Raw genomic sequence first — 23,879 nt, 5'->3', positions numbered from 1 at the left:
GCATAATTTTTACCGGGCAGGCCAGTAAAATACCGGCCAGGTGGCAACCCTATACATACCCCTCAGTGCAGATTCTTCCGGCGGAGTTCCACGCGTCCATCTTCTGGCTCCTCGGTAAGCGGAGGTCGGTATTTCTGCACCTGCGCAGTTGGAGGAGTTTGCCGGTATGCGACAACTGCGCATGCGCGAAATTACACGGAAATTGAGGATCTCCCAGTCAGCTTACAGAGGAGCCGGAAGATGGATGCGTGGAACTCCGCTGGAAGAATCTGTGCCAAGGGGTAAGTATGGAGTATGGGGAATTTCCCCGGGGTGGGGGCAGTTAGCCTGGGGGGGAGGAGGGGGAGGTCTACCTGGGGTGGGGGGTACAGGTTTTTTTCCCCACAGGTTGAATTCTCCTTTAAAGGAAGACTATACCCCCAAAATGAATACTTAAGCAACAGATAGTTTATATCAAATTGAATGACATTAAAGAATCTTACCAAACTGGAATATATATTTACATAAATATTGCCCTTTTACATCTCTTGCCTTGAACCACCATTTCGTGACTCTATCTGTGCTGCCTCAGAGATCACCTGACCAGAAATACTACAACACTAACTGTAACAGCGAGAAGTGAGGAAGCAAAAGGCAGAACTCTGTCTGTTAATTGGCTCATGTGACCTTATATGTGGTTTGTATGTGTGCACAGTGAATCTTACGATCTCAGGGGGCGGCCCTTATTTTTTAAAATGGCAATTTTCTATTTATGATTACCCAATGGCTCATACTACTAGAAAAGTATATTATTATGATAATGGTTCATTTACATGAAGCAGGGTTTTACACATGAGCTGTTTTACGCAATATTTATTAAACTAAACATATGGGACCTGGCAATTTATTGTGACTTCCTCAAAATCAAAGCACCGCTTCATTGAGAGCGTTTACACATTTAATTCAGAACTCTGAAAAGCAGTAAATATACTAGAATGTATTTTAACAGCAATTTTTTTCAAAAGAGGTGGATGAACTATGAGAATCTCTGTTTGTGCCTTCAACAGGTGGTGGCCACATGCCGAGGAGAGAAGCCGCACTAGCTTGCTGGGAATACTAAGCAGATATCTCAGTGCCCATACACTAGCTCCTCTGGTAAACAGGCAGTGAGGAATCAATGTGGCTTTCACTTACAGTGAAAAACTTGCAATCCCACTGTAATAACCTGGGAGAAATTAAGGGGGTTATTTATTAAAGTCAGAATGACCAAAACCCGAAATATTCGTGTTGTTTTTTTTCTATAAAATCAGAATTTTTAGTGGGGAAAAAAACTACATTTTTTCAGGATTTATTATACCCTGAGGATTGAAAAAGTCTGAATTCCAAAATCCGGCATTTCAGATCTGCTGAGGTTGTATATAAGTCAATGGGAGAAGTCCTGAAGATATCTCGATCTGTGCTGGGTTTCATGCAATAATCCTAATATTTCATGGTTTTCGGACAAAAATCTGAAAAAAATAAAGTTTTCAGGTGGAAAATCCGAAACATTTGTATGATTCGTTGTTACGATTTTTTGAGTTTTTTCCTGCACAGCAAATTTTCAGGAAAATGTATCGATAAATAAGGGGGAGAAAATAATGAGATAAATTTGGATAAAATGGGCCTCTAAGAGTTTTCCTTTGTAAGCACCCATCTATTCTATGTATATCACAGACAACTTCAGGCAGACTGCAGAGCAATTTTAGCAGCACAAAGTGAAGAGAAGCTGCTTCCTCATCACCTGCTCATACACCATACACTGGTACACAAAATTTAAAAAAAAATGCCCAATCCTAATTATATCTATAGTACATGGATACAGGTTTGGATGAATGGGTTGCCAACATGTACCGTAAATTTGTGGACGATTATATCTGTATGTGTATGTGTATGGCCAGCTTTAAGCACTGTAAAAATCAATGGAGAGTTTTGAAAGGAGTTTGATATTCCTAATTATGTTTATACATTATTTCTCCCAGCATCTGGCAGGAGTTTGCACAGTCTTTAAATTAAGAACACAGCTGAGTCTATAGAAAGCAGCTGAACTTCTAACTGTATGGCCTTTTCCAACAAACATCACAGCCAAGTGCTAAACAACCTTTTCCTATCAAAGCTTTAAATGTTTCTGGGCTAAAGGGTTAAAGAGAGAACTGCAACAGATGACGAGATGAAGTACAGTGAGTGGTACAGATGTTCCAAGTAGTCACAAAAATATGGGAGTAGAGAATAAATGAAGTGGCTATTTTTGAAATGGAATGTTGGTCACAGAGACAAAGTCAGGGAGGGGCATGTGATTAAAGAGAGAAAGAAAAAACTCCAAGCACTTTAGCCTAATCCATTGACAGTTAACCCTTATTCTGACATATAAAACCACTCCCTTTTCCCAAACTCCCACGGATCTGCTTTGTGACACTCCCTACATCTGACAAGGGTACAGTTAGACTAGCTGGAATGATAACTAGTTGTGTTTCATACAGCTGTGATTTTAGTGCAATTGTGCAAAATCACACAGCTGCCACTTATCACTGGATATCAACTGAGCTGGCAATTTCGCTGCTGAATGAAATTTTCTTGGATAATCAATAACACCAGTCGCTGATTTGGGGTAATGGCACATGAGATCTCCATCAATTTGTTGCTCCATGGTATGGAACAATTAAAGGGGCTGTTCACCTTCCAACACTTTTTTCAGTTCAGTTGGTTTCAGATAGTTTCAAAATCCCTGAGTTTCATTACAGCAGCTGTTAGAATTGATACAATAGTTGCTAATACTCCAGAGATGCTGCTAAGAAATGTATCAACTAAATGTAGCAAAATTGTAACAGTTCAGAATTTGCACCTGAATTACTGAACTGTCGGACTGAAACACCAGGGACATTAAACTTTATGGTTAACAACGGTAAAAAAATAAAAAATGGAAAGTAACTGGAAAAAGTCTTCTGGTAAACTATCTGAAACCAACTGAACTAAAAATAGTGTTGGAATAAGAACAACCCCTTTCAGGTTGGAAAATCTCCCTCTATTCAAATGGAATGAAAATCACCACAATTCGCCTTGTCCTGTCGAGTGACTTATGTATCACTCAAAAGATGTGCCAGTCTTTCGACAAGACACATTGGATGGAAATACAACATTAAAACAAGGAAGATGTCTGTGTAGGTATAGGAACAAGTAAAAGAGTAAAATTAATCCATCACAGTCAATGATCTCCCTGCACCTAAAAAGTTCTGACAGCAACCATGTAATCACCCAAATGAACTTCACCTTGTGAGATTGCTCCTCACTCTTCTCCAGAAGGCTTCATCCTCATTTGCACCTGCATCTGGGCAATCATCTCCTGCATTCTCCGCAACTGGAAGAGAATCAGAAGAGATATCAGCATGTGCATTAGAAGCCTTTAAGTTATATACATACATGCATACATACATAAACACATATTTCTAACACACACATTCATCCTGCAGACAAATACAAATATATACATACACACATACAGACACATTTATTTATCCCAGGCATTTCAATGATGCTGTCCAGCCAGAATATGCCTTTTTCGGATTTGCTGGGAATGTGATATTTTTCTTGGATTTCTCCCCAAGTGCCTATTTTTATCCCTGTCTGGCAGTTAGTTACTCTCAGAATACATGCGCCAGATATTGGGTCAATTTCCATGAGTGCAGGACAGACAGGAAATGTACCCACCAGCCAAGGAACCTGGAGATAAACTCTGGATTATGCACTAATAACTGGAACGGAAAGCACTTTTGGCGAGTTAGAAATAATATTTGCATACTCCATGAATGAACAGCTTTCAAATGCTGGGTAATTATTGGGATGAGACCAAATATATATTGACCCACTTGACCCACTCTTGCAAGGTGCACTGAATGTTAATTAAACACTGCACATAAAATGCTTGTTATATGTAGCAAACAGGCTGCATTAAACCTCTCTACAGAATTTGAAATAAAAAAGCAAAGCATGACATTCGCCATTGTCTTTGAATTTAAATGTGTTTTGTATCTTATTTTCTATTGGTCATGTCTCCTATAAATACATACTTCCTGGCGAGGGATAGCCCATGATAAAGTGCATTGGGGGGCACAAAATGCATAGGGCCAGTGGAGATATTGTTCAATTTTTATTGAATCTACAATAAACATACTTTTAACTTCCCCGACACCCCCTTTTTCAGCAGCTTATTGGCCTGTGTGTGGAGCCTGACAATATGATCTAGATGTCTATCAGGTAAGTTTGAAAATTCAGCTAGGTGTTTATCACATCAACAGGTTGATGCAGGATCCCTGCATGATATATTGGCCCAGGGACCAAGCAAACAGGGAGGGAGACAAAATGCTACAAATCATCCCTCATTGTGTAGCAATTGGAGTGGTACACGCCTATCACTAGACATGACCCAATGCTTGGTTGTTACTCCCCCTGATTGTACATGGGAATGATTTCTAGAGAGATTTGTCCCCCTTTTCCATAGAGCGAGAAAATGCTTGGACAGCAAAATTCTAGAAATAGTTCTAATACTATTGTCAAGCAGAATTACTATTTCAGATTGAGGAAAGGTTATTGTCACGTTTACACTCAATACGTAGCTCTTTGATTTTACATTATTTATTGGATAACTGTTCTAAATTCATCAGAATGGTTTTAGTTAGATGTGACCCTAATGGGTCTGATGCACAAATGGTGTCAAACAGTGATCAGGCAGCTAGGCCCCATCCAAAATCTGTTTTGCTTCATTTAAAATTAGCCTTAGGCTGGTGCCACACATGAAGATTTGGGGGAGATTAGTTGCCCAGTGGCAATCTTCTCTTCTTCAGGCGATTAATCTCCCCGTAATGCCTTCCCACCAGCAAGAATGTGAATCACCAGCAGGGTGGCATATGAATCGATTCCGATTTCCGTAGTCGCCCGAAGTTTCCTTGTGAGGCAACTACAGACGATTGGGAAGGCATTTGGGGAGATAAGTCGCCCGAAGTAGGGAAGAACATCCCGACACTAGTTGGCAGTGGTGATGTAAAGTATTCTTTATACATGCCGACAGTAGTCCAACTGACCACTATTGCCCAGCTTTGACAGCCTGTATAGGGATACAGGAAACGGAAGAGATATTTTGTGTATGAGGGAAGGGGCCCAAGCCTGACAGGATGTTCCCACGGTGGCTGCTGCGGAGCTAGTATAAAAATACCTTTACATAGGACAATGATAAGAAAAAGTATATATATATATATATATATATATATATATATGGTCCATCAATCTTTGGACAGAGACAATGTTTTTCTAATGTTGGTTCTGTACATTACCACAATGAATTTTAAATGAAATAACTCAGATGCAGTTGAACTGCAGTCTTTCAGGTTTAATACTGTGGGTTGAACAAAAAGATTGCATAAAAATGTGAGGAACTTAAGCCTTTTTTAACACAATCACTTTATTTCTGGAGCTCAAAAGTAATTGGACAAATTAAAAAAAATTAAAACAAAAAGTTCATTTCTAATACTTGGCTGAAACCCCTTTGCTGGCAATGACAGCCTGAAGTCTTGAACTCATGGACATCACCAGATTCTGGGTTTCCTCCTTTTTAATGCTCTACCAGACCTTTACTGCAGTGGCTTTCAGTTGCTGTTTGTTTGTTTGTGGGCCTTTCTGTCCGGACTTTAGTCTTCAACAAGTGAAATGCAGCTCAATTGGTTTCAGATCAGGTGACTCACTTGGCTATTCAAGAATATTCCACTTCTTTGCTTTAATAAACTTCTGGGTTGCTTTAGCTGTATAGAAACCAATCAGTGATTAGCTTTTTGAAGCCAACTGCAAGTAGAACAATGAATGCAGCAATTTGATAGGTTGCCACGGGTTACTGCCCATGGGCAAATTTGCCCAGTGTTGATAAATAACCCCCAGTGTCTCTGAACACCTGATCATTCGGCTGCTTCTGTCCTGTGTCACATCATGGATAAACACTAGTGTCCCAGTGCCACTGGCAGCCATGCACGCCCAAGCCATCACACTGTCTCCGTCATGTTTTATAGATGATGTGGTATGCTTTGGATCATGAGCTGTTTCACGCCTTCTCCATACTTTTTTCTTGCCATCATTCTGGTATAGGTTGATCGTGGTTTCATCTGTCCAAAGAATGTTTTTCCAGAACTGTGCTGGCTTTTTTAGATGTTTTTTTAGCAAAGTCCAATCTAGTCTTTCTATTCTTGATGCTTATGAGTGGCTTGCACCTTGCAGTGCACCCTCTGTATTTACTTTCATGCAGTCTTCTCTTTATGACTTGGATATTGATATGCCTACCTCCTGGAGAGTGTTGTTCACTTGTTTGGCTGTTGTGAAGGGGTTTCTCTTCACCATGGAAATGATTCTGTGATCATCCACCACTGTTGTCTTCCGTGGACTTCCAAGTATTTTTGCGTTGCTGAGTTCCCCTATGCTTTCTTTCTTTCTCCGGATGTACCAAACTGTAGATTTTGCCACTCCTAATATTGTACCAATTTCTTGGATGGGTTTTCTTTTTTTGCAGGTTAAGGATGGCTTGTTTTACCTGCATGAAGAGCTCCTTTGCCCGCATGTTGTCTGTACACAGCAAAATCTTCCACATACAAGCACCCCCCCCTCAAATCAACTCCAGGACTTTTATATGCTTCATTGATAATGAAATAACAAAGGAATTGCCCACATCTGCCCAAGAAATAGCCTTTGAGACAATTGTCCAATTGCTTTTGAGCCCCTGAAATGAAGTGATCTGCATCTGAGTTGTTTCATTTAAAATTCATTGTGGTAATGTACAGAACCAAAATTAGAAATAAGTGTCTCTGTCCAAAGATTTATGGACCTAACTGTATATATACATACATACATACATACATACAGGTATGGGATCTGTTATCTGAAAACCCATTATCCAGAAGGTTCTGAATTACGGAGTGGCAGTCTTTAGGGATAGGTGAATTTGACCCGTTTCGTTTTGCCAAAAATTCGCCGCCTGCAAAATGTCGCCGACGGCCATTAAAGTCTATGGGCATCAAAAACATTTTGTGGCTCGGCTTAATTTTTTTTTTCTTTTTTGACGAACGCCGCATACATGTCTATGGGCGTCACGGTGAAACAAGGCGAAAACATTCGCCCATCCCTAGCAGTCTCCCATTTATCAAGGACCCTAATGTGGGCTGCAAAAATCCTTGATAAAGGCCCTAATGTGGGCTGAAACGTTGGATACACAAGTTTTAGAAATGAACACTGATGGTTCACTAACCTTGAAGTGCGGGTCCTTTTGAACTATACATAATGCATACATAATGCTTTGACCCAGCACAATCATTAACAGAAGACTGGCTCAGGGTGCAAACGTTTGATTCTCTTAATATTTTTAAATATGTCACCCAGACAGAGGCATAACAATTAAGAAACAGCTTCATTGGTTGCTATGGAGGGGGGCAAAGAGAAAAAGACAGATACCTATGTATGAGAATAAAGATAGTAGGTGTAATAGCACACTGCCATCTGGTGGTCATGTTATTGAACGCAGAAACTGACAACAAATCTATTCATAAAGACTTGATTATTTGGCAACCGGCAGTCAGTGCTAATGCTTCATGCCCTTATACCATGGGTAGCCAAAAAGTAGATTATAATTGACAAGTACATTTCAAGTTCTTGACCAGTAAGTAGTGCTGACCAGACCTAATGGATGTTGCTATTTTAAATACAACACTGTTATAACAGTTTATATGGCTATGTATGAAGACCTGACACTGGTTCACCATTTTGGCGAGTATATTGTGCATCATTAGATTACATTTTTACGTCCAGCATTTTGTACTCCAACAGGACAATATCATGACCTGTGAAATATGTCTTCCAACCTGGAACACATGTCCAGATGCCCAACCAAATCTTGGTGTATATGGACCATAGAAGCACCAATAATATCATATGAAACAATTTTTTCAAACGATATTCGGTGCGTGTATGGTGGGAGATGAGCAGACGGATATCAGCAGAAGACTTGGATATCAATCGGCTCTGCCGATATCCATAGAGGGATGGTTTGGTGATTATAAAGCCGGAGGGTGGAGTAATGTGAGTCAATCAAGAAGACTAATATGGGAGCAGTGTCGCACCTAAGATGAAATGTGCCATTGGTGCCTACCCTGCCTACAAAACTGGATTGTCTTGTGCATATATGGCTGTTGTCCAAATTAATTACATTTTTTTCACGTCTAACTATGACAACAACCAGTTGCTTTATCTTCACTACTATATTCTGCTTTTTTGCCATATGTTGCTGTGTAAATTTGCAATGAATCTAAAACCAATAAAAGGTCCTAAACAATGGGCATCAGACTTCCAGAGTACTATACATGTTAGCTACCTAAAAAATAAATACATGAACATCCAGCTTTTGAATTCCTACTGCAGTGACTGCCTCAAGTTTTTTCATTCTACATGGCTGACCCACAGAAGCCAGACTAAAGAAGCAGATTATTGGTGATTTTGCACAGTATACACCAACAATAAAAATATATGGGTTGCCAATTAATTCATTTATTTGGTGTCACAACATCTCTACAACATAGTGCAAGGCATATAACATGAGAATAGATGGCTTTCCATATAGTGCACTACTACGTGCTCTTCAAATAACACATTAAGGGAACAGGCCAAAAACTATGCCTTAGGAGTATAACACTTACTTCAGCTTCTTTCTGCTGTAGGATCATGTCTTTGTCAAGGACTTCTTCTTCCACTGGCTTGTACAGAGCAGAGGGAAACACATCATGATGCCTTGCCCATCCCATACACATTATACTATTTTAAGCATGCTGAGCTGTGGCAGGTGAAAATTTGGTAAAATACATACTTGACCGTGCGTTTCAGTCTTTCTGACCGGAAGTTTTCATAGCGAAGATCCTGAGTTACTTCTTGGAGATCTTGCATGTGTGTCCTGTGTACAATAGAAGGAACTTGCGCTTAATCCCAAGGTGCTAAGCATTGGCTGAATACCAAACTCAACCTGGTCTGCATACCCATATTTGAGAAAAATACAGATACAGGTGGAACAGCTTCAGGGGGGCATCTGCATAGTGGCCCCCAATATTACATTTGTACTTGGTCCCAGAAGAAACATTAGGTTTATTATGTTAACCATGTCCTGTAATAAGGAGTTTAAATCAAAATAAAAAACAATGTTATAACAAATGGGAACTTTATGAATTCTTTTGAAGTAGGCTCAGCCTTCCATCCCTCCTAAAGTTCCTTACCCCTAAAGCCTTTACGTCTAAGGCATTACACGTCTTTCCACAAATAAAGAAATTTTTTTCTTTACATTATGTAATACATAGGAAGGATACTCGTTACATCTTCAGGCATGTAGAAAGTGCAAATGCGTGTTTATGAAACACATATATATATGCACACACATCACACACAGGCTGAAACATTAGGAAAGCTTTGGATACTGAATAGGAAATGATGCAAGGCACAGAGTAAAAAAGCTATTAAAGGATGACAGCTGAGATGCATGGCAGAACAAGAGGATGGGTCAACTTGTAGGACAGGAGGCTTATGCTGTACATTTAGCAGGAGCAGATAGGAAAAAGGAGATATTTCAGAAGGGAAACCATTTAAACGCAAGGAAGTTGACATTAAGCAGATCAAACACATTAAGCTGTCAGACTGCAGAAATTATGCTTGATATGTTCAAGCACACTACTAAGGCTACTTTGGTCTTCAAAAACTTAAACCATTGATAAAATTGCAGATAATACATTCCTGCTTAAAATACACTTTCAAACTGCCACCAGTGGGATCTGTCAGAGCTAAAAAGAACTGCTTAACAAATTACTTGAGTAGAAAAATATCCTTCCCGGAATCGTTGCAATTCAATTTCAATTTACATCCTCAACCTGTGGAAGATTATGTCTGTATCTCTTTTACCAGTACTTTATTTGATCAAGTCCCTTCTGTTCCTCCAAAAAACACTTTTAGTTGTGTGAATTCCAGAATGTCTTCAAACTTCATTCCTATCTTCTCTAAGAGAGCGTGAACCAAAACTTGACTACTTGCAGTAAGATTATGAAGTGATTTTGTACAAATTTTAGAAAAAATTAACATTATGTCCAAGGCACCCTGGGGCATATTACAGAACACTGTAGCAACCAAACAGCAATTGAAACGCAAAGCCAGAAAGCTACCGAACTAAATATAAATATATATATATATATATATATATATATATATATATATATATATATATATATATATATACACACAAACTCCAGCGATTTAAGCACTCCCACGCAGTAGTATCAACCCAGGTGCTAATCCTTGCCGTTAGTATGTAAGTCCTCATATGTAGGAATGCACACTGGGATTTTAGTAAAATCTTAAATTTTTATTAAATCATAATATTAAAAGAAAACAGGTCAACGTTTCGGTCCCCTGCTTGGACCTTTATCAAGACCCAGATTCAAGTTTAAAATCCCTTTAAATAGTTAAAAACATGTTGATTAACCAATCACTATACAGCCTCATTCTGGAGCATAACATCAAATCAAAATTAACTCTTACATGACTTATCGAATAGCTTGACTAGCTGAGTATGCAACAAAATAACAAACAGTTACAACACATTATGTTGTAACTGTTACAAGCTTCAATTTGTTGCAATATAGATCCTTATCTCTGATTAAGAAAACAAGAAAAGGAACAGTGTTCATTTAATCCTCCTGGTGAGAGGGTATTTAGTTTTCTTATCCAGAAAACTTCTCATTGAAGTAATGCCTTAGATCTATCACCACCTCTGCGAAGAGGGGGTATGTGGTCAATCGCTATATACTTTAGGGTAGGGACACACTGGGCGATTTGGGGAGATTTAGTCGCCTGGAGACTAATCGCAGCGACTTTTCTCCCCGAATGCCTCCCCTCACTCTGCGCCTGGATAAAATGAAAAGTCGCCGGCGCTAATCACACACGGCGATTCGTTTTCCGAAATCGCCCGAAGTTGCCTCACGAGGAAACTTCGGGCGACTTCGGAAAACAAATCGCCGCGTGTGATTAGCGCAGGCGATTTTTCATTTTATCCAGGCGCAGAGTGAGGGGAGGCATTCGGGGAAGATTGGTCGTGGAAAGTCGCGGCGATTAGTCGCCAGGCGACTAAATCTCCCCAAATCGCCCAGTGTGTCCCTACCCTAAATGTTGGAAGTCTGTGGCCCATTTCTAAAAAATGTTTCGCTACAGGTTTTTGTGTCTTACCATCCCTGAATGCCACACTTATAGCGAGCGGATCTCGGATTTGCTTCAGAAACACTACTATAGTTCATATAAACAAGCTGCTGTGAAGTAATGGCGGAAATTGAATAACGGCTATATGGCACAGGTTAACTAATGGATAACAGATAACACCATTAGACAGACAGAGCTTATTTGCTATCTGCTGTGTAACCTGAGCCTTTTCTCCTTTGAATGGCTGCCCCCATTGCTACACAGCAGCTTATTTATATAAACAATAGTAGTGTTTCTTAAGCAAACACAGCAGTTTTACCAGTGCAGGGCAACACTGCATTATATTTTCATTACTTTAAAACACTTATTTTTTGACGTTAATGTTCTGGGATGCTGGTGGGTGCTAAACCTTAAAGGGGTGGTTCACCTTTGAAATAACTTTTAGTATGATGTAGAGAGTGATATTCTGGGACAATTTGCAATTGGATTTAATTTTTTATTATTTGCGGTTTTTGAGTTATTTAGATTTTTCAGCAGCTTTCCAGTTTGCAATTTCAGCCATCTGGTTGCTAGGGTCTAAATAACCTTAGCAACCATGAACTGAATTGAACAAGAGACTGGAATATGAATAGGAGAGGCCTGAATAGAAAGAAGAGAAATAAAAATTAGCAATAACAATACACAACATTTGCTTTTTATAAGAGGTCAGCGACGCCCATTTGAAAGCTGCAAAGAATCAGAAGAAAAAGGCAAATAATTATAAAACTATAAAAAATAATCAAAACCAATTGAAAAGTTGCTTAGAATTGGCCATTATATAACATACTAAAAGTTACCTTAAAGGTGAAACACCCCTTTAATCGATATCTACTTCTATATGTTATTGTTTAAAAGAATAGCAAACTTTGCCGCAATAGGCATCTAGAGTCTAACAGAATAAAAACGAAAACATATATATGCGTGCTAACATAAGTGATTTGATTCTGCTTGAGTATCCCATTGGTTTCTTCAAGCAGCATGCCCTTCTTTACCCAATAGGTGGGGCTCCTGCTCTACTCTAATATTTCCAATTCTTTTCTTTTAAATTTAGTAAAGCGCTTTTGTTTGCAAAAAAAAAAAAACAGCTTCCAGCCTGGGATTCAGCCCACAAGCAGGAAACATGGTAGGGATTTTCTTTTCTTTAATATACACCAGGTTTTATGAACTGTTAAAAGCAAAAATGTGAAGGTGCTAATGCTTGGCAGTTATAAGGCAATTGCATTTTCTGCTTTAAAACTGTTAATGCTAACTAAATATAAACACCCCCAAAAACTCACTGAACATAGCCAGGCCTTAAAGGAACAGTAACACCAAAAAATTAAAACATTTTAAAGGAATGACAATATAATGTACTGTTGCTGTGCACTGCTAAAACTGGTGTGTTTGCTTCGGAAACACTACTATAGTTTATATAAACAAGCTGCTGTGTAGCCATGGGGCAGCCATTCAAGCACAGGACACACAGTAGATAACAGATATGTTCTGAAGAATCCCATTGTATACTACAGAGGTTATCTGTTATCTGCTGTGTATCCTGTGCATTTTCTCATTTTCAGCCCCCATGGCTAAACAGCAGCTTGTTTATATAAACTATTGTAGAATTTCTGAAGCAAACACACCAGTTTTACAAATGCAGCACTACAGTACACAATATTTTCATTATTTTAAATTACTTTTTTGGAGTTACTGTTCCTTTAATCGTATAATTTATTCTATGCCTGCCCAATGATTGCTCACCTTTAACACCCGAGTCTGCTCTTTGAATTCTTCATCTTCATCAGAGTCTGCATCTGGGAGCTGATAAATGCGGATCCCATGCTCTGCAATTTCATCCAGGACCTGGGGAGAAATGAAAACCAGCAGATATTGTATGTGATAAAGCAGCAGAGCAGAGGATAGAGCGCATACTGTTTCAGCATATGAGCCCAGTGTTTCTCCCAAGGGGTAAGAACCATTACATGTTCAGTGGCACTTTCCTTTTCCTACAATAAAATGGCTGCTTGGCAGGAGGCCCCTGAATATGCTCTAATGGAAAACTTGAAAGTGAGTGTTCTTTGCTTTGTTTGGGAACAGCTACCCTACCAAGCTCTCAGAATGGGAGGGAAGTTTCACCACAATGTGCCCACAGGTGATGAGGAAAGATAAAGAAGTAGCATGTAAACCAAGATGTACTTTTGGCTAGTAGCACTTTGGACAAACGTCAAAACCCATTTGAAGTAAACATTTCAAAGGAAAGAAACCGACTAAAATAATAAACTCTTTGGCGTGACCCATATTTGGATGTAGAGGACTTTTTTGCTCTTACTTCCAGTTAAGGAAGTTTCCAAACCAATTCAGAACATAGCTTTTATTCTGTGAATTATGGGGTTAGCTATGCAAATGTAATGTAAAGACAGTGTAGTGAAAGTGACAACATGTGATTACATGAACAGGGAACTACAACCCCCTTTTCAACATACTATTTAAGGCCAATTTTAAGCGGGAAAAATCTATATTTTTTTGTTATTTCTTGTGCCAAACAGAGAAACTAAAACATCTCTCAGCTTCCAGCTTCCTGGTTCTTACAAGCAACTGTGTTGTGCTACACAATGATCATCACATTATCATTGCACTGATAAACCCCCTGAACTCATATTTTCCTCTATGTCTAAGACAAACACAACAGAGTGGAGGAAGAGGGTTGTTATATATTATATTAAACTTACTCCTCTGATCCCAGGTGAGAGGGGGTACTAAGCATCCATTATAGCTAGGTGGTATGTATTTATTATTGTATTGTACTTTGTAATCTGTGATGTCATTTTTACCGATTGTAATCTATATTTATTGGGGGTGCGGGTAAAAATGTTTTTTTTCAATAGACCGCCTCAATTTGGTATTATTTGATGCAAAGTTTATGATTTACAATGTTATATGATTCCATCCCTTGCAACTGAATCTTCCAATCTCTTTAAATTTGGCAGCTAGTGTCCTGCAATGAGTGCCCTCCATTTATTGTTACTAAGCAGTGTTCTTCCCAGTTTTTTGCTAGGCGCATCGGTTGGCAAGTTTTTGAGGGCACATGTCACTGCTCTCACCCTGAGCTCATTCACTGTAATAGAATAATCTTAACAGAAGCTTAACAGAAGTGTGTGCTTCTGCAAGAGATCAGAGGACCTATATAAAGTACAGGTGGACTGTTAACCAGTGTCGGACTGGGATGCCAGGGGCCCACCAGAAAACCTTAGAGAATGGGCCCATTAGAAAACCTAAGACTGAAGGCATAATGGCGTTTGACTGAGTAGAAATAGATGGTAATAGGGAAAGATAATTCCCGCTCACTTCACGTTTTGACTGAATTACCCTCTGTAAGATGATATATGTATCCCTCGATTTAAGTTATAGTCTGATAAAAGCAACATTTTTATAGTTTTTGTCCCGAATGTAACACGAAAATATTTTTATATAGTCAGTGACAAAAGTTTATCAATGACATTAAACTGGCTGGGTGACCAGTTCACACAAGTTGATTGTGTCACAGGGTGATTGGTGGAACTGTACTGCAGTGTGTCACTTAAAGTGATACTGACAATAAAAATTTTAATCTACGTTAAAAGTTACCTATAGGTCATGCTGATCGTTTTTCGCTGATAGTTCTGCTTTTGTAAGTAATGTGTCACTTGAAGTTCCTAAACCTGACTGTTTTGCCAACCTGACTGTCCCATCTCAGTCTGTCAGAGTTTCTAATGCTAACAGGCTTCTGCTGCACAAATATGGCAGCCCCCTCATACAGGAACAGGGTAGTAAGAAAGGTAATGTAAAAGCATCAGGCAAATACTTGTATGGCAAAATTATGAATAGCATTCAAAGACAATGTTATGATAGATAATTAAAAAAGTTATTTTCTGATGTCAGTATCTCTTTAAAGGGGACCTGCAAACCTTAGAATTAATTCCAATTCTATCATGTTAGTTGAGCAAAATAAAATGTAATTACTTACTACATTTATTATTTAGATTTTGTTTCCTTCGATCTTGGAATTACACAATCACAGTATGCAGGCAGGAGCCATTTTGTAGACACTGTTATTAAGACAGGTTGTGCATCACCCCAAAAACTTGTGTGCCAGAATGGGGGCCCTAATGCCCATACACAGTGTCCTACACAATTATAGAGTGTTAGGAAGGAGGGGGGAATGTGGGGAGTGCTGTGACATCTAGGAAGTGCTGAATGGAAAGTGAAAGTAATTGACTGCCCAGCCTCTATGCCTGAGACATAGGCATTGACAGCTCAGATAATTAAACACTTTTATAACAGGTATGAACATTTTAATGAAAAAAGAATGTGTTCCAGGTTTAATTTGCAAACGACTTTTATTATACAGCTTGCAGATGTAATAAGGGTTGAGTTGTGTTTTCCACAAAAAAAAAAAAATCAAGTTTATTGTTTTGGTTAAAAATCAATTTTTCAGGTTAGAAAAAATACACAAGGAGGAGTGTAACCCCAAAACAATGCAATTCATTTGCCAAAATAATGCCTTAGGATATGTAGAATATAAATTAGAAAGTACAATCTCTCTCCAATCGAGGAAACCATTATAAAAGACATGATACTGTATATAATTAAACAGTTCCTTATAAGATTTTAAAAATGTTTTTGCTATACTCCTAATGTTAGATAAAGGGTTATTATTGATTGAAACAAGGTACATTACCGCCTGCAGCTGGGCACAAGTAAAACATCTCCCACTAGGGACCACAGAGATACCTCCTGTATGCTATATAGCTGCACAGAAATACTTGAATCTATTAAACAAAGCAACTGAAAATGGGATTACTAAATTACCGTATCCAAGCCTTTCATGGTCCCTCCTCCCCAAAACACAAGATGATGGTGTAGATTTAACATTTAGAGAGTTGTACATTGGTTAAAGGGTTGTTTGAACCTGTAAAAACATTGAGGGGATTATTTTCTAAAATCTGAATGCCAAAAATCCTAAAAATGTGTGGGGGTTTTTTAGTATAAAATCCAAATTTCTAGTGAAAAAACCCCAAAAAAACCCATGAATTTTTCGGAATTTATAATACCCAGAGTATTTAAAAAGTTTGAATCTGAAAATTCAGCATCCCATATAAGTCAATCGGAGAAGTCCCAAAGATTTTTGATCTGCACTGGGTTTTGCGCAATAATCCGATGGTTTTTTGGGTGGAAAATCAAAAAAAATTTGTACGATTCGTATTTTTCACAATTTATTTAGCGCAAAAAGTTTTTTGGGAAAGTGTATTAATAAATGAGGTGAAAAAACTCATGCAGATTTGGTCTGAGTTTTTTTCAGAAAATATTGAGATGAATTCGGACTTTGATAAATAACCCCCTGAGTGATCATAGGCTGATTCTCCATATACGATATGCAGTATGGAGTCACATTATATTTTGATTGGATCAGTACAACTCATCTTGCAACAGTGCTGCACTTCTGTGTTCCCTTTGTAATAAATAAAGCACATTTAGTGATAGACGAGGGCTTGCTGTGTCCCAATGCAAACTTCAGTACTATCCATTATCATAAAAAGCTCAGTATGATGTCTGCTTGGTGGATTAACCCTTTTGCTATTTTACCAAACATTCTCATAAACAATAATGGTCTGTTACCCAGGACGTAGGGAGGGATGGGTTAATTAAGCACAGCAATCCTGGATTAAAATCAGGGTTTAAGAGTTTAAATAAGATTAAAAATGCTCTGTAAAAATGGTTAACTGCTGAGCTACCCACGCAGTGCTCCCGATTATGGTCACCGTGTTATTCAGCCCTGTCCCTGCCAGAACCTAGGCCAGTGTCGATCTGAGAGCATGGTCTTTAGATGCTTTTAACTCTCCTGCAAAGATGATTTTCAAAAGTCAACGCAATAGCCCAAACAATAGAGAACAAGAGACGTCAGCAAACTAAGATTCTCTAGATAACATCCTGGTGGTTAAACAATGGTGGGGGGAAAATAAAAATCACAACAGGCAGTTAGAGAGGTAGTGTCAGGAGCACTGCAATAATATTGTGCATGGTTTAATCCTCAGCTCTACTGCCAGGGAAAACAAACCAGGGATACCGGCAGAGGATGAAAAAAAAAATCCCAGTCTCATTCGCTCATTCCTAATGAATTATGAGTACAGGGAGAAGAGTAACCACTGTTTTCCCAAGAGGTCTATTTTCCTTGGCTGCTCTGAGGTCAATGCTAGATGTAAATGTACACTCCAGCTGACTTTATAATTGAATGACATTAAGAGGCATATTTATCACATGGTGAAAATGCTGAATCCTGTATTCATTTTTTTTTTAGTGAATGGAATTATACACGCTTATATTTCTATTGAAACGTTTCCTTTTTAAGCCTTAGGGTGAATCCACATAGGGCATTTTGGGGAGATTTGGTCGCCTAGCGACCAATCAGTTCATTTTCCGAAGTCGCCTCACGAGGAATTCGGAAAATGAATCGCCGCATTTGCGACGGCGTTTTTTCATTTTAGCCGCCGCAGAGTCAGGGAAGGCGTTTGGGGAGATTGGTCGCCGCAAAAACGAGGCGATTAGTCGACAGGCGACCAAATCTCCCCAAAACACCCTGTGTGGCCTGACCCTGGCCTGTACCACGCTCTAGAATATAAGGTGATGTGCCATTATACCGATGTGCTGAAGATTCTATGGCTCCAGGTTTGACTTTGGCTCCAGGTTTGCCTTTGGCTCCAGGTTTGCCTTTGAGGTGTGCCGTGTATACTGGACAAACACATCTAGCACGATCAAAGATACATGGCCAGGAAAGGGTTACAGCCATTGCACCAGGTATTTTGATCAACAAACTAGTCTGGGGGTAAATGAGGTGATCAGAATGAATCCCACTAATGATAGCACTTTATAAAAATCACTTACTTCTGGTTTATGGCACACAGAATCAAGTATATTGACAAATGGCATACAAATGTCATTAGAGTAGGGATGCAGTGAATCCAGGATTCGGTTCGGAATTCAGCCTTTTTCAGCAGGATTCGCCAAATCCTTGTGCCTGGCCAAATCCAAATCCTAATTTGCATATATAATTAGGGCCGGAAGGGAAATCAGGGGACTTTTTGTCACAAAACAAGGAGGTAAAATCTTTTGCCCCACTTTTTCCTTAACCTCCTCTAAATTGCATATGCAAATCAGCATTCAGATTCAGTTTGGTATTTGGCCCAATCTTTCACAAAGGATTTGGGGGTTCGGCCAAATCCCAAATAGTGGATTCGGTGCATCCGTACATAAGATGCCAGATTCCTATAAATACAAAATATGACATCACACTAAGGCCAATGGCATGCCAGGCAAAGAAATGCCCGAATACTGCCCCTGTTCCTGCAGTTGACTTGACTGCCAAATGCATGTCTTTGTAAATACAAATTAGTCTAAAAATTAGCATTTTCAAGCAGCAATCCACATCAAGAAGTGGTGACAGGTGCCACTGAAGTCTATAATGAGGCACAAGTAGTATAAGAAAGTACCTAACACTAAAGCAGTGATCCCTAACCAGAAGCTTGTGAGTGACATGTTGCTCTCCAACCCCTTGAATTTTCTCCCAATGGCCTCAAAGCAGGTGTTATTTTTTCTGATTTGAAGCAGGTTTCAGTTGCATTTGTACTGCCAAACAGAACCTCCTGTAGGCTGCCAGTACCAATTGCCAATCATATCCCATATTTTGCCCCCCCAGAGCATGATTATGTGGCTCTCCAACTTCTTTTACATTTAAAACATGTTGGGGACCCCTGCTCTAAAGGAATAACTAGCTGCAGATTCTGCCATGACTTGTTTCAGTTTCATGCCCATATAACTGAGATTTTGATTATCTTAACAAAACATTTAGGGTAAGGACACACGGGCAGATTCGGGGAGATTATTCGCCCCGGCGACAAATCGCCTCTTCTTCGGGTCAACAATCTCCCCGAACTACCTCCCCCATCCCTCCTGCCAGCTTTAATGAAAAATCACTAGCGGGATGGCACTCGTGATGCTTCGTTTTCCGAAGTCGTGCGAAGTTTCCTCGTGAGGCAATTTCAAGCCATATTTAAATGTAAATGCCCTTAAACCTGAAACCCACTGTTTATGTCACTCCTAGGATTTTGAATCCTTAACAAGATTAATTAGCAGAGTGCCTGAGATAAGAAAGCTTAGCAGGGCTTACGAAACATCACCAAAATATAATTTTAGAAATATAGGATATTTAGTAACATACAATTTCCCAGATTATTAGAAGTACATAAAATACAGAAATATGCTCTGAAATTTAATTTTCTTAAAAAAGGAATTAATCCGACATATCTAGGGAAATTGTGTGAATGCTGATCCAGCATAATGGGTTTTTTTCAGTTTTTTTTTCAGCTTTTAGTTATCTTTTTGACATTTTCACAACAATTCCATTTGCTTGTTTTAGTACATATCTTTGGTCAGAGTCACAGTTTTTGACTCTTAGGCAGTAAATATGTACTTTGCTGAGGTGGTCTTAGAAGAATAAGGAGTGAGAAGTAGGGAACAAGAAAAATAGGGGTAGAGGGAGGAGGTGGGGGCAGGCTCTCGCTGTACAGTTTATACATACATAGCCATCTTAAATCATATACTTCCTATAATGGGGTTGTCCTGTAAGATTTATTCCTTAATGTATTAGTCTCGCGTTTGAACTGTAGTCAATACGTTTGTTGGTTGTCTCTGTTTTCTGTCTTTTTAAATTACGTAACTCAGTTGCACACCCACCATCTCCCAAAACAAATAATAAATTAATAAAAAAAAATCGACATACTTTGTAATCCACCATCAACTCTCACGCTTATGTTCCCGGGGGTTCCCAAGAGGCATTCAAAAGAATCGCCTTTGTTTTGTGCGCAGAACCTGTTTGCCAAGCACAAATCACATGCAGCCCCAGTGTCTGGCACAGTACAATATTGCGAAAATGATTTTATGGTTTCCTCTTAGGCTTGGAATGAAAGTAAAGGGAGAGCTACTGAAAGGAAAATTCTCAAAACCCAAACTCCCAGGAGTCAGTTACCCTTTTATAGTCCTTGGATATTTTCTTGCCTACCTTCACATCAACAATTATAATACGTATATATTTATTCTCTATTATGCCCAGTGGTCCAGCACCTCATTGCTCTTTGTTGAGAAATTTACTTTATACCACTTGCTTAATTGCTTAAAGGACAATATGGGTTATTTCATATGGACATAAAACATTAGGCCATGGCTGACAGGGAGATTTGTCTACCGCAATAAATTGGCGCTAATGCGGGTTACATATCTCCTGAAAATGCTGCTCCGCCAACAATAATTGAAATTGCCAGTGGTAGAACCCACGAGTTGCAAAGTCGCCTGAAATTTCTTTGTGGGGCAGAAGCAATTTTCAGATTTATTGCCCACAGTGGTGCAAATTTATTGCACTCAGCCATTACTTTTAAGCAGCTATCCCAACAGAAATTGTATATGCTTGAGGCCCCCATACATGGGCCAATAGGCTGAGACGCAGTCTGGAGGAACCCAGTTGGTAGTTTATAGCAACATGTATGCACACCTCTACAAACTAAGAAAAGAGGCCCTGAATTGATTATTTTATACATTAAAGTGGACCTGTCACCCAGACACAAAAATCTACATAATAAAAGTCCTTTTCAAATTAAACATGAAATCCAATTTCTATTTTTTATTAAAGCATTCATAGCTGCTGTAAGCTCATTTAAAAATCTCTGCTGTCAATCAAATATTGTCTGCCCCTCCTCTATGCCAATGGCATAGAGGCGGGGCAGACATTGCTTTCACTTTCTATTCAGCACTTCCTAGATGTCACTGCTCTTCCCACGTTCCCCCGTTCTCTTTACCATTTAATTGTGTAACCAGGGCATGGGAATGGACATTGGGTCCCCCATTCTGGTGCACAAACAAGATTCTGAGATGACACAAGGCTTGCCTTAATAACAGTGTGCACAAAATGGCTGCTGTCTGCTTGCTATTATTTTGAAATCCCAGACTGAAGGAAACAAGATTCAAATAATTTATATAGTGTAATTAAAGTTCATTTTGCTTGACTAATGTGATAAAATAGGATTTTGAATAATTTCTTTGGGTGACGGGTCCCCTTTAACTCAGGTGGGAAAATACTGTAGAAACATTAGGGCCTCTATCAGCACTTGTGGGAGGTCATCATTATATAAATACAAGGTTATACTTCTCTGTGAATCTAGTAACTTGGTCCTAGGCAGAATGAATCGATGAGTCATAAATAACAAACATCGAATTAACTAGCAAGGATGCCTGTAATCCATTTATAAGAAGCAACCTGATCTACAATTACACTTGACAGAGTATGAATTAAACATATCCAATCGCTTTTTATTTGAAAAGTCTAAAATTTGGTCTTGCACTGTATGAAAGTGATCAGATTTTAACTCCAGAACATGCAATATGTGTGGCCAGTCAGATTTGCTGCGTTGCATTTCATTACTTTGTTTGGAATGATCTGTTTTATGATGTTCTTAAACCATTATGTTCATAAAGCCCACTTCACACTTACCCCCCTTTTCAGCCTGTCCCTCTCTTTTAAGGTCAGAGTGTCTGCCTTTGCGATCACAGGAACGATGTTCACCTTTCCATGAAGGGCTTTCATGAACGCCACATCCAACGGTTTCAATCTAGAATAGAGGACATACTGCAGATGAGTGGAGACAGTTCAGTGTGTACCCGGGGGAGAACTCTAACACTGCTGAACATGATGTACAGAGCTACATATGCGTCACTTTCTTCAATGCCATCCTTTATGGCTGCCTATTAGCTACATCTAAAGAGAATCTTTTAATATCTCAGAAAAGAATGAATACCATTTGACAATATTACGTGAAACATTGCATACATAGAATTCTTTGATAAGTTTAAAGATACAAAGTATACAAAATATGTTGCACAACTCTCTCTCTATTAGGGCAAAGCAGAACAATGACATCCCGAGTACCACATATGTTCCACCACTTGGTTACAACACATCTATTCAAGCAGGCTTCCTGAGGTCTAATCCTTCAAAGCAGAATGTATTAATAGTATTAGGTTTTCATGCAGCTGCAGATAGGGGTAGGGTTGAAGTAAACCACCAGCCACTTAATTAAGTTAGACTTTAAAAATTGTAACCCATTTAATTCCAGAATGCATTAATATCGTCTCCTATCACTGAACAGTACCATTTTACAATACAGTGTGGATAAGAATGTTACTGGGCGAGCACCTGCTACTTTTTTCAGTGTAGGAAGGCACTGGTATCTGAAAGGGATTCTGTCATTAGTTTTATGATGTGGTTTGTATTTCTAAATTACACTGCAAATTATTCAATCTACAATATAAAAATTTTTTAGTTGTAATATTGGTGTGTAGGCAGCCATCTCAGGTAATTTTTCGCCTTGAGAAAGCCTTACTTGCGAAATGCGCGTTGGCGAACTGCTATTTAAAATCTTTTTAAACAATTTTTTACTATTAGCTTAAATTAAAGCTTTCTTTATTTAACTATTAGAATTGGTCAAGGGGGGAGGTTGTTTGGTGGAATTCGGCACTCACATCTCACTCTTTTCTCTTCTCTTCCTATTGTATCACGTACTGGGATTCTCAAGGGGGCCAGGATTTGTGGTTTTGTGAGGTCTAGACAGTTCTCTCAACAGATAGGGCCAGTTTAAAAATGGAGACCACAGTCCTGGTTTTCTTTGCTTTGTGGTGTCCCAGGGATAGTTAATGCAATAGGTAGAAAGTTTTGGGAAAACGCCACCTTCTTGTATCATCATCATCATTTATTTATATAGCGCTGTCAAGATAAGCAGTGCTTAGTTTATATCAATTTTCCTACTTTTATATTAGGTTTGAGTTGCTGGGCAATTGATTTATCTTCAATTAATTTGGTTCATGTATTAATTCTTCTTAATTTCTTAACACTTATGCACTTTAGGTAGTGGATCAATTGCATTGAATTAATTGTTAATGAATGGTAGGTCTATAATAGATTTATATTGATTTAGTCTGCCTTTTTAAAAAAAAAATTCAATGAATTAGCACTTTAATTTAAAAGCCATAAACTCTGTAACCAAATAATGAAATTTTAATGAATTGATATATCCACAATTATATTTATACTTCTAAGATCACGTAATCATATAGTTAAGGTGTATTCAAGTTCATTTATATTTATTAAGCAAGTTGATTGATAAATTTGATTATTAGAAATGGACCATAGGATTATCGGATAGAAGAGGGGTTCTTTTCTTCTCTGTTATTACTAAGCTGTACTGACTGAATCAGACCTCTCTGTCTACCGAAGCGATAAATCAGTATTAAGGGCATCTTGTCTTTCAATTAGGTAATTTTGCCTGGTCATGTGCTTTTGGGAAGAGCCAGTACTTTAGGATGGAACTGCTATTTGGCAGGCTGTTGTTTCTTCTACTCAATGTAACTGAATGTGTCACAGTGGGACCTGGATTTTACTATTGAGTGCTGTTCTTAGGTCTACCAGGCAGCTGTTATCTTGTGTTAGGGAGCTGCTATCTGGTTACCTTCCCATTCAGGGGCGC

At 38.8% G+C, this 23,879-nt stretch overlaps 1 protein-coding gene across 1 annotated transcript in view; it reads right to left on the bottom strand.

Moving 5' to 3' along the window:
- Positions 1 to 23,879, bottom strand: part of LOC108695665 (septin-2A) — a 65,727-nt gene that overhangs the window by 9,083 nt on the left and 32,765 nt on the right. Inside the window, 5 exon segments of the mRNA XM_041567052.1 lie at positions 3,283 to 3,370; positions 8,733 to 8,789; positions 8,896 to 9,092; positions 13,029 to 13,140; positions 21,851 to 21,968. Coding sequence (XP_041422986.1) covers positions 3,299 to 3,370; positions 8,733 to 8,789; positions 8,896 to 9,092; positions 13,029 to 13,140; positions 21,851 to 21,968 — 556 coding nt within the window. The 3' untranslated portion in view covers positions 3,283 to 3,298.

The sequence above is a fragment of the Xenopus laevis genome, chromosome 1L (genome assembly GCF_017654675.1).
Source record: "Xenopus laevis strain J_2021 chromosome 1L, Xenopus_laevis_v10.1, whole genome shotgun sequence".
In the NCBI taxonomy this organism is placed as follows: Eukaryota; Metazoa; Chordata; class Amphibia; order Anura; family Pipidae; genus Xenopus; species Xenopus laevis.
The sequence above is the reverse complement of the archived record's forward strand: the minus strand, read 5'-3'. Positions and strand labels throughout refer to the sequence as shown.